Here is a 16,626-nt window from a genome sequence, read left to right as displayed (position 1 = left end):
CCAAGGCACTTCAAGTCCGATCTGAAGCTAGTCGTGCAGCTCCCCGATTCATAGCGCTGGTCAAATTATGTCCGGAAAATCGAACTTTTGGCTTTATGTTGCCTGAAAAAATCAGTCGCAAAAATGCATTAGCTCTATGGGAACAATGATGGTGCATTGTGAAGTCTGTAATATACATAATTTTTGAAGTCCGAAAAATCGGTTAGCTACTGTATAACTCTCCTTTCCAACTGTATTGGTGTCAACCCAGTTGCCTCTGTGAAAAGGGGACAGCATGTTCTTAATAAGCATGTTCTTGTAGAGCGTCCAGTGATCATTCCAGCCCACACCAGATCACTGGGGTGTGTCAACCTTCTCGACAGAATGCATTTCTGTAACTTTTCCACGAAGTCCAAATGATCATGTACTTATTTTTGCACACTGAAAATGGCTGCTGTAAATGCGTGGTTCATGCAGAAAAACTTTCAGCAGCAGGGATCCTCGCCCATACCCTTGAGGGAATTCCTTTCAGAGCTTGCTATAAGCCTTATCCTGTACCATAAGCATCTACCAGGGCACCCTTCTATTGAGAATGTCATACTGCTCAAGAAGAAAGTGTGCTTGAATGTCCCTCGCAATGTCAGAACACACAGCAAGGAACATTAGTTCATCTGGAATGTATGGTGAAACTGCTGTAAGGCATGCTAAGGGGGATATACATATGTCTTCTGTTCAAAGTGTCTAGTAATGCTTTCTTTGAACAAGGACCACAGCTGTTTTCTAGGTTACGTTCAGTAGGCTGCGAACAAGCAGACTTATGCTTTGTACCGTTTTTCATGTGATACATGCTGAAGGAGGCGGCACGAAATGAAGATTGCTTGGCTTGGCATCCATTTTGTACATTACTGCCCCCCAGTGTTGCAATATACAACATCTTATAATCCAGACTATAAATTCGAATTTGTCACTGAATAGAAATATTTTAAAGTTCTGAATGGAATTTCACATACTGGGAACTAACGGGCTAACAACTCCGTATCTACTTTAATCTTTCTTTTTAGCACACAATGAAGCAGGTGAAACAAAAGGACAACCCATAAACCATGCCACCTTCTAGTAGCAGACAACATTCGGTAATCTTCCCCTATGGCATTAGTAATGATTTTATGTATCATTCAGTGCATAATTGCTTTGTATGCACAGTTCTCCGACATCGATGTCGAAACCACACCAATGCTAACTCATGCAATAGGAACCCATGCCACATCAAACAAGAATGGTAGGGAAAAAGCACTTGTTCCCAAGTCAAGCTTGGAATGCCAAACTCCAATTCCAAGATTCCAAGTGGCTGTGGCTTTGTATGCCTATGTTTTGTACATGTATACAGTCAAAAGTCCATTTAACGAAGTGATGAACACACTCCAATTATTTTGTTATATCGGGAAGTTTATAAAATCGAGAAAGGGATTTTTAGGTTCTTCAAAATCTAAACTTGTAATGTAGTGACACCCAAAAGGTACCGCGGCATTGTATTTGCCGCTAACTCATACCTGCGCATGCCAAAAGTTTTTTCTTTGACATGTTCCCGGATGAAGCGGCCCAAATGATGGCGTCCTTTCTTTTCAAGATGGTTGAAAGAGTACTGGCTGGGATGCCACTGCCACCCCTAGCGCTATCTGGTACATAAGAGCGCTACCAACTGCCGAGTAGATTATTTCACACATGGGCGCAGCGTGCAGCCTCATCAAAATAAAGCTGGGGCCGTTACTAGGGCATTCAGACGCTGTAACGCGATAGCGTTACAGTGCACACTCGAAGATAAACAGTCTCTGTCAAAAGTGGCAAAAAATCACTGCCATTTTTACATTTATTTCAGGAAAAACTTTGTTAAATCAGGTTTGGTGCAAATAGTTTCGTTAATTCGGGTTGATGACAACACTGAACCCTATAGATACCTGCCGGGGAACGAAAATTTCTTTGTTAGATCAGGAACTTCATAAAATTGGGTTTCGTTAGATTGAGTTTTAACTGTAGATGCCAGGCAAGCAATGAGCAGGTTAGATTTTTACCAAGCACGTGCCAACTTAATAATACTTTGTTAAAGTGCGGCACATGCGAGAGTTTTGCTTGGCCTCCTATATAGCAGTGTGCAATTGTGTCAATTGCATGCGGAACAAACGATTAATTGCAATATTGGAGGCCCTGGTTTTCCTGTACTGAAGTCACTACCCGTCATCAGAGAAGCAGGACATCATCTTGCAAGATGAAAATGAACTGCAAAAATCTGAGCGTGTTCCACTGCATAAAATTAACAGCATCGGAGTTATAGTTGGGAGCAAGCATACTGAAAAATATCCTATGGCATTTGCACAACAAAGCAACCATATGCACGAGCGTGCAGTGATAACAAGCCACCCCCCTTGCCCCCCTTCCCCTGAGCGATAGTACTATGTTGGCAATGTTTAGTAATGCCAGGTGTAGACCCGCACCTATAAAAATTTATTCACAGAGTTTAATGCCTCAAGACAACCCTGGGGCTATGAGAGACACCGTAGTGGACCGAAAGCCAAATTTAGACATCTCTATTGGCCATTTTACCCGGTGTCTTGCCCTTAAGTCCACTACAGTTTATTACCTTAAAATTAGGATCCAAAGGGAGCTGATTTGGTTTGACCCTGAATGCCTGAAATACCTGGGACTAACAGTCATTATGAACTCATTTTCAGTTTGTTTTGCTGGTGCAACTTAGTGTAGTATGAATATGAAGCCAGCTTTTGCATACTGTCAGTAAGCATCCGACAAAAGACGAGCTTTCATAAGCCTCTTGGAACATTTCAAATTCTTTATAAAGAAAAGCCAGGACAAGCCAACAAGCCTTATGTCCCACAATGGTCAGATGGGTAAAAATGTTTAATTGTAACTCAAGTCACAGCCACACACACATTGTAAGCACACAACCACAAGTCAAACGTTGAACATCATGGCATCATGACCATGTAATGGGCAGCAGATGCACTCATGACATTTTCTTATTTAAAAACACCACGTCAGACTGAAATTTCTTTTTGAAAAAGAAAAGCATACTGGAGCTTGACCTAGCAATAAAGCCTTGAAAAAAGATTACACTAGACCAACCGTATTTTTTTGGTGGCCCGTTCTACATCATCTGCATTGGCACTGCACCAAGATGAAAGCTCTTTCAAAAGTGGGTTCTTTGAACAGTGTCCAAACAAGGTCAGGAGGAGTGCAACTCCATAGCCTGTTGCCCTTTCCCCCTGGAATAAAAGAGCCAGAGCTATTAATATAAATTGCATAAATTGCAAACATAACATACTACATTGCTTTGGCATAAAAATGACACCTTTTCATTTTCTTCCTTTTAAGCTTTAACCCTTCATGCCACCACAGAAGGTATTTCAAGCAATAATGACAACTGATGGAAGTCTCATAGCTAGACTCGGTCTATGAGAAATGTCATAGTGGAGGACTCCCAACTATTTTTGACAACCTAGGGCTATTTAATGTGCACTGGAACCTCAATGCTCAGGTGTTTTATAAATGTGGCTCCCATTGGCCACAAACATCGTGCTCGGCAATAGCCAAAGCTACTGAGATAGCCCAGAGGGTGGTCTTCCAAGCAAGCTCATCCCAAACTCAAACCAAAACGTTTTGCACAAACGTTCAATACAGAGCATATAAAGGAACATATGAACCACTGAACCATCATGGTAAAATGTTTCATGTATGGTGCACAGCATGAAATTTGCACTCTGAAAAGAAGTACGTGACTGTTCATTCTGTGGAAGCAAATGACTACTGGTGTCTGCTACCACCGTGTTGCAATACAGCAAAACCTCATGAACTGATATTTCGAGGCATTAAAATTTGAGTTAATTCAGAATTTTCTTAATGGCCATGGTTTCAACCTATGTCTTCCGCTCCTTATCTTGAAAAGCTTTTGCACCCAACTCTCTAGAACTAGCAAAAAAAGAAAAGGCAATGGGGCAGCATCGTTTGCACTCGCTTTTTACGTGCTGGCTATCTGTCACCGCTTGCACGCACTTGCTCGGCTGCTCACTGCGACTTCGTTGTGGCCTCACGTGGCAGCAGTGAGCTGGGAGTCGGTCTTTTGATTGCGATAGCAATTACAATGACTTGTAAACGGAGTATTTTTTTAAAGTTCATCTGTAATTTTCTTTAATTAGTTGAATATATGTTTTCACTTTTCGTGCAGGTAATGCCCGCCTCTATGAATAAACCAGCTCAAGGGCTAGAATTATGTTATCTGCAACGGACAATATATAACAATTCCAGAAAACTTAAAAGTGATCACGGCATATAATAATGTGCCTTTCTGACAACATTCTAAATTTCTTCCACGTACCACTGAATAATTTTCACTGCAGTGCCAGTGGTTCGATAGGTTCATAACAAGGTCAGCCTGCCCTCTGCTTCTGGAGCTGGCTCCAAAGAGCACACCCATTTTTTAGAATGGTCTACGCAATAGTCCTTTTTCTGTTGGCAAATGTTCATTATTTTTTCTACTCTGTGGGGTGTAAAAACACTGCTACCACCATCACACATTATTCCACTGCTAACCATTGTTAAAGGTAACAAAACTTTGGCATCTTAAACCTTTACTCGGCAGTGTTGCTTGAGTACTTAATCACACCTGGAGCCAAGCCTAGATCAATGTTCCTTGGCATGCAGCTAGCACTCAAAAATATTGGGTGCTTCCACCTTCAAATCAAGCATATAAAAAAAAATTAAGTAGGGCCGCTATCTGCAGCGATGCCTTTTCCGATGCTAATGCCTTTCCACGCTTTTCATGTACGTGAGTAGTCAAAAGGCCCTGGGCAGAGCGTTGAATGTGACCGCTCACTCACCAGCATTGAGAAAAGGCATCATTACAACATCGCTGACCAGATGTTTCACAAATGACTTATAGTTAGCTATGTTTCATTGAAGGAAAGTATTTTCAGTATTTTTAAGTCCACGTTCAAACAGAGCAATTTCACAACTTTTAAACACTTGCCAATCTTACGTTACTCAGGGTAACAGGGTTCAAATTCTTTTACCCATCCCTTGATTGCACATCCCTTTGTAATGCACGTACACAAAAACAAGTGATTTAGTTCACATTGTCCACTGCATGTACACATACAGCACAAGCTGTGAGCAAATTCACTGTGAGTGAATTACATAGTTTATGAACAGCCCACACTGTCACACATGGCATGCAATTTGCACAGTACTGCAGCACACCACACCATGGTACATTGATTTCCCTTTTATTTCATGTTTGAGAACACCAGTCCCTGCCCCACCACAAAAACGAACCCCAAAGTTTAAAAGAATTCCTTATGTGCGACAAGGTGTGTTAAAAAAACATTGAAAATCACTGTTTTATAATGAGCACAGGCAAAGCAAACAATGTAAAAGTACTTACACAGTGAACTGGATAAGCCATGTCTACATGCATCCACACACCCGGAAATTCAAAGCCCAGATGAGAACAAATGAACAAACCAGCACAGGATGGCTGGGCATTGTTGCGGTCCTGTAGAAATAGGAGCAATTTATATGAAGCCTGAAGAGCTTTCAACATAAATTTAAGCAACTTATGTGAGAAACAGAGCTGGAAATGGCGGCTACACAAAAATATAGCAACCTAGCTCTGAAAGGCTATATTTTACTGAATGTAAGATACAAAATCAACCAGTGGCTAGATGCACTTAAAGTAAAACTGAAATGGTTTGGCAATTCGAAGATGCAATGGTTTGGAAAGCTGTCAGTGTAATTCAACAAAAATTCTTTTTTATATTGTGTGTGTCAGAGAACAGAAACCGTCGATTCAATTTCAGTAATAGCTCTGCCCATCAACTGCAGTGGAGGAAGACCAGGAAAAAGAAAAGCCACCGGAAGTGACATCAACGCAGGTATGTACCACATAGGCCTTCTGCCATGCCCTGCAACTCAGGAACAGCCAGGGAGCAGCTGGATGTGTAGATATCTCATGCTTTCTGTACCAACCTTAAATGCTTGCTTAATGTTTGCTCAGCTCAGGCAGGTTCTGATCAGTACCAAAATGCACCCCCTTTCACATGTTCCTTGAAACACACAAAAAAAAAGAATTAAAAAAAAAGAAGTGCCAGTTGTAACATTTCTTCAGCATATCTTCTTAAAAAGAGAAAACATCAGTGTCCTTCGTCCTTGTGGTACAATTCACTAACAGTGACTATTCTGAGTCGACAGGACTCGAGATTATGGGGATCAGTTCTCAGTGCAGAAAGATGGCTGTTGAAAAAAAAAGAGCACACTGGCATCTATTCCTGCTCAATTAACTGCAGCTTCATGTGAGTCTGTTAAATGCTGATTGAAAGAGGGAAAGCTCAATTACAGAGCGATGCTGGCTACATGAGCAGCACAGTGCAAAATTAACAGCAGTAGGATGGCCTACGCCTCCTCCTATTGAGTAGGTCCCATTCGAACACTGGGGCAAAGGCTAGCTTTTCGTATAAAATATAGTTAACATGTGCACTGTCTATAACCTTGCAAACTTATGCTGTATTTGCCACGACAGTGAATCGGTAGTTTGTGTTTGCCGCATCAAAAAACCAGCACATGCCAACTTGTGCAGCTTGAAAGATGCAACCAGTTTCATGCAGTAAATTTTCTCAGAACAGCACACCTTGAACTTGCGTCTTCACCTGTAAAGCCCTCCAAACTATTCTTTGAGAGTATACAGCCAGGTGGTCCAATGTCTAAAGCCAATGCAACAACTTGCTGCTGTGGCTGCATGATGCTTTCTGCCAATGTTATGCTAGGATTTACTGCACAGCTTGAGACAGTTTGAAACAGTGTGCAACAACCTCTAGACAACAGCAAGTGACCCTTCACAACCAGCTGCAAGCTCCACACAGTGCACTGATGACTATATTCGATGAGGACAGTCAGAATGTTATCCTCACCAGTGCACATTTTAGTGGAATATCCAAACCTGTTTTAGCATCCTTTAAATAAACAAGTTACCAATACATATATTTTTTTTAACTTACGGACGGTGGGCAACAATTTATAGCAATGAAGGATTTTGACGCCCCTCCATCTAGTATTCAAGGAGAGTGTACCGGGAGGCTAGTTGGTAACACATTTTTTGTGAACTTAAACTGCGCTAGGGACAAGACACAGAGGTAGAAGGAAGACAGGACGAATGCATCTAGTATTTCATCTAGTATGTTGAGTTTGATATGTTTCAAAGCAGCAAAGGCGAAGGGACACCCCATTTATGCAACATTAGCAACACAAGAGCCCTTAAAGGTGACACAATTAGTCAGTGCTCGCAAAGTTGCCTTTAGCCACAAGCATACACACACAAAAAAAAATTGCAGCTAGTACAAAAAGAATGAGTATTCAGTACTCACTGCCACTGAATTCTTCATGTCAGCGAGGGCACTGGCAAATTCAACAAAGTGCAGCTCAGGTGCAAAGGGCATGGCATGAATGAGGTCACCAGAAAGGATGCCTGACCGCATGGCCAACTCCTCCCAGTCAGCAGAGTTGCTAACCAAAGCAGCATGGTACTTCCCGGTAGCAACACCTTGTGCACCAGTCAGAGTTGCCATATCAAGGATTATGTTAGCCTTGAGGTCCTTGTGTGCATATGCCACCTAACACCAAATGTGCAACAGAAAGGAGCAATCAGCAAAGGTCCATCCATATACAATAGCACCAGGGAGTCAAATATTTCAGCAGTAACAGAAGTGCAACTTAACTCGGCAAAGCACCTGTTTCAGCTGTAGGAGCCATGCAACCATTTCAATATCCCAAGAGAAATTTTACCTGGTTACAGCTGGTATCAACTGGTTGCAGATGGAAATATAGTAGTCCCAGTAAGGTAACAGTTCATCCCAGCTCAGGGCGAATTGGACAGCAGTTTGCATAGTTGCAGAATAACAGGAGTATGCTGGTCACAGTTTGAAACCAACTGGAACCTAAGCCCGTTAACTGTACTGGAACCAACTGGGAATGGTAGTTTCAGTAGCTGACAGACCAGAAGATGTGTCATACCTGGTTCAGACTGACTTCAAAACAAGAACAAACTAGAGCACCAATTTAATTTTTTTTTTTATTTGTGGCTTGGGAGCCCACAGGCAACAGTCTACCATTACAGTGGGTCGATGGAATGAGTTCCACAAATGAAAGAATCGAGATGCCTCTTAAGGAAGCAGCCACACGTGAAGTCTGCTTAGCCAATATATCATAAAGTACTTTGCAAATAATTAAGTGTATATAAAATTGACATTGTTTAAAGTGCAAGTAAGCATTCTTGGTGGAAATTATTTGATATGTACAAATGAAGTTACTGCTGATGTGATGATATGGTCAGTCCCCAAGGCAATTGCAAATGTCATGCATTTGTGAATGGCTCACCATTTGCAAGCCAGCAGAGGTCTGTGTGCGTTCTGATATGTCACACATGCAGAACTACAGCTTGGCTATGCAGAAGGAAATTGTGTGCTGGAATATCTATGCTTTAACTAAGCTTTAGCTGCACTTGACTAACTGCAATCTAACAGCTGCACTTGAACTGCAACTACCCAGCTTGTTCAGCTGGTTTCCTTGCTGGTTTCTGACAATCTTAATTGGTTGTTACCGAGACTCAATAATCTAGACTTTTTTTTTCACCTGGATTGTCGACAGTATCAATTATCCAGACTCACGCTCACATTACTGTAACCATTACTTTATTTTTGCATTAATTTTTCCCATACAGTCGAAGACCTTCATAATGAAGTGCTTGAGGCCTATGAAATCATTCATTAAACAGGTCATTTCACTGTAAAGGTGTTCATTGTACAGGTGCTCGACTACAACAAATGGGCCATATAATTTGCGTAAAAAAGCATTCTCATGCATACTAGTCATTACATATCATCCTAGAATCCTCAGAAAAGCATTGCAAAAAGAAGTTGGCTGGAGCAGACCTCTCTGTTGGTCGACCCTTTCAGGGTCAATGACGTAAATATATGGTGCCATGAATAGGTCGAAAATGGTCGATGCCGTATATTTACGACACCGTCTGTACATTTAAAAAGCGTGCCAATTTTCAAACTTTTTCTTTTCTGGCATGTACTGCCACTATGTGGGAATATAGGGAATTTTTTCCTCGTGCCTCCCTCTCTCAGTTTTTATTGCCTGGTCTGTTTTAGAGCTAGTTTGCTCCGGCGCGTCTATATACTCCCGCTCGCGCATTGGCGCACGCGTGGGCGGGCAGCGGTTTGGGTTTTGTTCCGCGGGCGGTTTCAGCTTCTTGCGCTCGCGAAACTGATGGCTATCTCGTTACTAATCGCTCAAAGAGCGACTGCCTGTTTCTCGCTCGTTTAGTGCTCACAGAGGTGCACATAGGAAGGATGCCGCCGTGCATGCGTTTTATTTTTGTTGGAGAGAGAGATAAAACTCTATTATGTTCTTGATGGGGTTCAGGGGTGACGGGGGTCGGGAGACTAACCCCCGATCACCCCCTTCCTCAGACAGCGGCCAGTTCTTGCTTTCTGGCAGCGTCTTCGGCCAACCGGATGGCTCAGAGCTGCTCCTCTGGGTCCAAGCTGAGCCGCAATGTCTCCCACTGCTCGGCCGTAGTTATGATGAGTGTGTTAATGCGGGAGGTGTTGGTGGGTGAGGCTTTGGGGAGATTCGCGAAATCTAATCACCTCTGGTTGGCGATAAGATGAAGATTAGCGGAAGTTTATCACATGTTTTTTGATGGGCACACAACCACACAGTTTTCTTGAGAACGCTCGCCTATGCAGTTCGATTACGCCATGGACGTAAATATTAGTGTAAGAGCAGGACCATCTGACATTTGCTAAATATTCTCGTGTGTGCATTTTATAAGCCTACAAGTATGTGTATAACGATGCATCAAATTTTTATTCTTATAAGTTTATTTCCTTTTTTTATTGCTGTCATTCTTGAACACAGTACATATATACCAACGCAAAATATATTTTTTTTCCCCTTTACGGTCACCCTAGAAAAATGACGGTAAATTTTTTTCGAAATAGGTCCCTCAGAAGAATCGGAATCTGCAATAAAAAAATTGACCCTGGGCGGTCGCATATGGTGAAAAAAATTGCCCCTGAAAGGGTTAATGTTGTCAACAGAGTGAATTTCTCTAGTACAGTGCAGTGTTCACTTATCTGTCATGGTGCAGGTTACCGGGTTGCAGCGCTGCAGTTGCTGCAGAATCATTTCTAACATGCATTAGCGGAGTTCGAAAACATAAATGCACTTGCTCCTGTTGCGAACTGGTGTCCAGCTGGCCACTAAAGCATGGTGCAAACTTACTTCAGTTTGCAACTAAAGCCAGCTCACCAATAATTAGTTTACAGCAAACCACACCCAGCTGGGGCCAACTAGGCCAGTACAATCTGGCACCATTTGTAAGTGTAGCCAGTTTCAATCAATTCCAGTGGCAGATCCATAAAATTTTTGAACAGAAAGCATTCGAATCCTGGATGAAGTTTCAATTCAACATTGTCACTTGGAGTAATAATACACTACTGAAAGGACAGAGTCTTCCAGCACACTGCGAATACAGTAGACTTCTGTTATTTCAACTTCAGTTAATTTGATCGTGACCGAAGGTCCCAGCCGACGCCCATGCTCAAACCTTTATTTCTTGACTAAAATTTGCCTTCACCGGGCAATTAGAACTTGACCACTCAGCACACATGCGCACGACCCCTATGGCGATGCCAATAGCAATCCCTTTAGTGGCAGCGTCTGTCTCAGCGGAGCTTAGAGGGCAGTGAATGTGTTGCCCACGCACCATCTTCTGTTGAAAACGCCAACCTTCGGCCTGTCCTAGGAAGATTTTTAAGTGATAACTGTGGCTCACAATGTCTCATTTATGGTATTTACGTGATTCTGATGCACACTTTTTTTTCGCAAAAATGGCGCCAAAAATTGCCTGCGCAGCGCAATCGAATACGAAACCAAACCTACCTTTATATGCTTTACAGCATAAAACAAGTGTACTGCCCCGTAGCCGACTTCAAAACACCATGTAGCGAAGCTAACATTGGGAAACCTGGCCGCCATAGTGCAACACATATTAGACCCTTGCCCATTTTTCTTGCTAAAAAATCAAGTGCGCGCTAGATTTCTACTTTATTTAGGAGCTTTTACCTAATTTTTACATTAATTTTCTTCTTTGGAAACATAGAAAGTGGGCAGGCATTTGATTTGGGAGCGTGTTAGACAACTGCTGCAAAATGAAATGGCAGTGCGTTTTGGCGTTTTCCTTATTTTTTTTTTGCATCTTGTTTAATTTCAGCAGTACTGTCAGGGTCGAATTTATGGAAGACGACTGTATTCAATACTGACAGCAGAAGCAGGCCAAAGTGGAAAGGCTTTGCTTAATTCATTATGCATATGGGTTGTTGTAAGAAACTGGCAAATAAATATACAACAAAGAAGGCCCTTCTAACAGAGCACACCGACGACATACCCCGTCACCAACAACAAGACGTCCTTCAGCATCAGTATTATTGATTTCAACAGTTCTGAAAGCAGTCAGAAAAAGGAACACTTGTTTGCATGTGCCCAAATGAAAGTGATGTCATCAACATGATTTACATGCAAACAAGCTCTTTGGGGCTCCACTCACCTGCCAGAGTACATTGTAATTATGTCATCAGGCCGTGTTGCATCTGGACCAACAGCATTTTCTGCCAGGCAGAAGATAGCATGAAGATTATCACTGAACCCCTGCAAAAAGATTACACTAAGAACAAACGCCTCTTTCCAAACGCTGAGGCAAATAGAGCAAAATAGTACCTATATCACTAGGTTACAGCAACATCCATGGAACGTAAGCTAAGCACCGTGGGCTTCAACATTACAGTAGCACTTCAGTATACATACCACTTGATTTAAGCTTTTACATGCCAAGGTCCATGAATTTTTTCCAATATGTGTAAGCGAAGAATCTTAATCGTCCAGAGATTTCCTTTCATCTACCAAGTGAGATAAGTGGCAGTCATGTTATCATATTGGTGCCAATTCTGTGCTACTAGATGCTAGCAGTCTCCCAGAAAACTTGGTTTTGTGAATGCAGTTAGTGGAAACACAGCGAGTCTGGCATCCCTAGGTTTTAAAAATGGCAGCCCAGAGTTAGGGGGCTGTAGCAATGATGGCAGACTTTTTCAATAACAGAATCGTGGTGTTTTTGGATGTTTCTTCACCTCAAGTAAACAATTAGACATGAAAAGCTCTAGTGAGCCATAATTGGGGCTTCAATTTAGTAATGGCAATTGTGAGGAAGAGAGTGAGTTGCTGGCGGCCTCTTTCGCATGGACACGACTCAATGAGAACGATCTGCCACCACCTCTGCAATGTCCTTTCTTCCCTGTGCCAGGAATGCCACATATGGAGGATAGCGAAAGCATGCTTAACTTCTGTTTCAAGAAATGTCAAGCTTCATATGGACTGTTTCTGTGGCCATACCTATCCAAGATTCAAAAGCATGAAATAATAAATGATAGTAAAGTACAAGAGAAAATAAATTAGCTGCCGATACTGCAATAACTAAAGTTGTTCCCAACGGGTCAGTCATAAAATCTTAGGAAACTTCAGCGGCTTTTCTGAAAAGAATCTTGTGTGGAGAGGGTTAAGAAGTTTAAAGAGAACCTCAACCACTTTATCGAAGTGGAGGAATGCACTTGAAGTTAAAATAGGCTATTTCAGAATTACTTTGTTGCAATAAGTACTTCAATGCGTTCAGCAGAAGTGGAGTTATTGGCAATCAAACACCCCCTTTGTGGTGCTTCTACTCCTTCAATGCTTTGCATTGCGAAGGCTACGGTGGAGTGGGGCATGCCCACAACGCTGTGCTTACACTACATCACCGAGTGTGCAGTTCAAATTTGATTTTGCATATTCATGTAGATGCCACTACTTTCTATTTTGGCACCTACAACATGCCAAATGTAAGCCAGACGCAGTTGTCCTCAGTGAGCCGCAGTGAGCTCAGCCAGCACACTCTTCGTGGCAGCCCGTGGTGGCTGGGGTATATACGCTATGTAGCAGCCCACACCTACATGTAACTGTAGTGAGTATGTGCAGTGTTTGCTTTGTGCACGACACAGCTCAAGTGAATGCTCATGCTCATATGCTCCAGCCACATCCAACTTGCTACAAGTACTATAAATAGCTAAGAGTGCTATAAACATGCAGGACATATAAAAGGAACACACACACCATACACACCTTCCTTTTCAATGTCCTATGTGTTTATAGTGCTCCAAGTTTTTCTAATAATGCCTTCCCAGCTAGCCCACCTAACCATCCTTTATCAATAGCTTAACACGAAGCGAAGTCTGCCAAGGCGTCGAACCAGGAGCGGCCAGGAGTGAGCGTACGCTGGCAAGCATGCCTGTGGTCTGACCTTAAGTTTCGCGTGGTTCGAGGCTAGTTCAGTGTTCAAAACTAGCCAAATTGGCTACATTTGAAAACCCAATGGCTATGACACCGATATGCAGGGTCACTAAATTTTAATTCTTATGCAGGCGGCCACGGCCAAGCATGAGCAGGCGAGAGACAGCTTCTTCCGGAAGTATGTAATTATCGAAATTCAAAAGCAGATTTTCACTTCAGCCTGTTTATTAAACTTTGTCAATAAATATACACAGTAACATCAGGAAGACACACACTGATCCAAACACCCTTCTTGATTAATGTCATCTATAGGACAATAGCAGCCACGTATGGGAATTTGCTATATTACGAAATAAAGCTCCCAGGAAAGAGTGAGGAGCAGGCTTCCGTTGAAAAGAGAGCGTTTGAGAGAAAGGAGACTTCAGCCTCCACTTGCAAGCTACACATGCTGCACACGACTGCAAAACTTGGCCGAGATGTTCACAGCAGCGTAAGCTATCCGCAGACTGTTTCTTCATCAAGCTTATAGGGTGATTCAGGAGTCCTTTAAAGGGACACTAAAGGCAAATACCAAGTCGACATGGACTGTTAGAAACCTCGCAACGGTTGGTTCGTGCCAAGAAAAGACTTCGTTTACGAGAAAATTGCATATGAAGGGTGCGAATACCTTTTTCGACAATCAAATCTCACACCACCCAGCCAGAGGAGTGGTGACGTCCAAACGTTATCACCAACCTTTGCTGCCCCGTCGGTGAGTGAAACGGCACCCGACAGAAGGTGGTACCGAGTCGAGTCAGAGTAGCGGATTCGCTGCTGCATCTGCTTTTTGGTCAAGTGGCGTAGACCGTTCGGGAATCCCGCAACATCACATGGAAGTTGAATTCTCTGCTACTTGCAGTTTGTGCAAGTTTCACGAGCCAGCAAAACAAGCGCAGCACTACGCGATGACTACTGAAACACGAAAGCATGGGCGGCCTCGGAGTCGAGCGAAAACAAAACCTTTCAACCACCCATTGTCAAGAATAATTTCAATCAGTTATTTTTTCGAAAACTGAAATAGAACTGCACAAGTGGCATTTTATTTTGTCCTATAATACAATGCAAGGATGTTTTGTGCGATGAGTGGTTGAGTACTAGAAACATAATTTGACTGAGGAGTGCTTTCGTCATCGGGCAAGTACTTGAATGTCTCGGGGGGGTCTCTAATCATGTCCTAAATCTGCCTAAATTTCTCTATTATTAAGGCTCTGTTCGTGATAATATTGACGCCTTAGAGATTCTAGAGCACTAATCCATCACTTTAGCTTGACTTAATAGTTTTTCTCTAACATCCTAAAGCAACATTGCAGCTATGAGAGACACAGTATCGAAGCTCCCAGGGGTTCTTAAAATGCACCAAAGGCATACTATGTGAGCAATCTTGCATCCCGCACCTATAGGAATGCAGTCATCTCAGCCAGGAAACAAACTCAACTTCACGCTCAGTGGTAGAACTTCATAAGAGTAAATGGTTTCCTCCTTCACAAGACAAGACTGCAGCAACCACTGTCGAATTTGTACCACTGGCAAAGCCTACATGACAACCTGCGATTTTTGCTTGTAGTTCATAATTTAGCGTTTCTTGCAATCTGTCATGTAACAGCTTTATCTTTTACGCTACAACCAGTGATGTTTCCTTTACAACGGGCCCTTTTACATGTTTTTATGGTTTTATGGTCTGTCCCCTTTATTATTTCTAATCTATGTGAACGACTTGCCTACTAACATACATTATAAACTATGACTTTTCGCAGACGACTGCGTAGTTTACAACACTGTTAACTCCTCTGAGGATGTTCTTTGCCTGCAGCGTGTCCTCGATGCCATTTCGTCATAGTGCGAAAAATGGCACATACCTCTCAACTTATCGAAATGCAAATCTATGTCTTTTAGCCAAAAGCGCAGTCCCTTTAAGTCCACTTATCGCATTAGTTCTGTCAATATCAGCGCTACTTCATCTTACAAGTACCTGGGTCTTATTTTGATGTCATCACTCTCTTGGATAACACATATTGAAACAATACGTCGCAAACCTGCACGCTCACTCGGGTATCTACAAAGAAATTTAAAGAAGGCATCCCCAGAAGTAAAGAAGTTGGCGTACGTGACATTTGTCCGTCCACAACTCGAATTTGCTTCCGCTGTCTGGTATCCATCTCAAGATTACCTAGCCGCATCATTGGAATCCGTTCAAAACCGAGCCACCCCCGCTTCATCACTTCACATTATTCACGGTACACTAGTGTCACTTCTTTGAAGCAAACAATAGGTCTGCCAACACTGAAGTCACGCCACATCATATCACGTCTTTGTTTGCTGCACTCTTTTTTTTTTTACAGTCCACGCTCAAGGCACCCCCTTCTTAAACCACCATTGCGAACTTCCTCTCGCGTAAGTCGCAGCTCTGCCATAGGACGTTTACCCGGCTGCTCATCTGCCATGACCACTTCCTTCTTTCCTGATGCAATTGTTTATTGGAATGCGCTCCCTGACAACTTCGTTACCTGTACTACTGACCGCAAAAAATTTCGTGAATACCTAACAAATCACTTTGAATAACTTTCTGTTCCCAGCGTACATCGTTCATGAACCCATCATAAACCACTCGGAATAGTCTACCCTTGTCAACCCTTTCACCTAGTCTTTCGTTTTTTTTGTTTTTGCAAATGTATTGCCGTGTTACTTCTTTAAATTCAAAAATTTTCTTTTGCTTGTTTAAAGTCATACAAAATCAGCAATGTTTTTTTTTTTCATTGTTTTGCATGTAACCACTCTTACACGTGTTTGTATTGCCCCCCCCCCCCTTGTGTAACGCCTTTGGGCCTTGAAGGTGATAATAAATGAAATGAAATTTATTTATTTATATTTATTTATTCCCATTATTCCTAAAGGCCCTCCAGGAGAGGGTACTACATGGGGGGGGGAGAGGGTTGATACAGCTTTTAATAAACGCGATACATTTCAGTAATAAATGTAATAAAACATAAGGCATGAAACATGTCCTTCAGCAGCTCTTTTTCTACAACTTCTGATATTTTTTAAACCACCATTCATTCTTGGAAAGCTTGTTTGCTAACCAGGCTGCAAAGATGTTGGGAGATTATTTGTGCAGTTACTTTAATGACATTTAGTGATATCGTGTGTAAAGCTTATCTTAATTGTGGG

General features: G+C 42.3%; 1 protein-coding gene across 2 annotated transcripts in view; it reads right to left on the bottom strand.

The window, feature by feature from the left end:
- Nucleotides 1-2,871: 2,871 nt before the first annotated feature.
- Nucleotides 2,872-16,626, bottom strand: part of grsm (granny smith) — a 47,006-nt gene continuing 33,251 nt past the window's right edge. For both annotated transcript variants that reach the window (XM_065426758.1, XM_065426757.2), the window contains exons 8-12: nt 11,654-11,754; nt 11,495-11,549; nt 7,404-7,649; nt 5,429-5,539; nt 2,872-3,254 (exon numbers count right to left, since the gene is read on the bottom strand). In XM_065426758.1, the coding sequence (XP_065282830.1) occupies nt 3,105-3,254; nt 5,429-5,539; nt 7,404-7,649; nt 11,495-11,549; nt 11,654-11,754 (663 nt within the window). In that variant the 3' untranslated portion in view covers nt 2,872-3,104. The remainder of the gene's footprint in view (nt 3,255-5,428; nt 5,540-7,403; nt 7,650-11,494; nt 11,550-11,653; nt 11,755-16,626) is intronic.

This window comes from Dermacentor albipictus, chromosome 1 (genome assembly GCF_038994185.2).
Source record: "Dermacentor albipictus isolate Rhodes 1998 colony chromosome 1, USDA_Dalb.pri_finalv2, whole genome shotgun sequence".
NCBI lineage: Eukaryota > Metazoa > Arthropoda > Arachnida > Ixodida > Ixodidae > Dermacentor > Dermacentor albipictus.
This window is presented reverse-complemented; position numbering and strand designations above follow the sequence as displayed.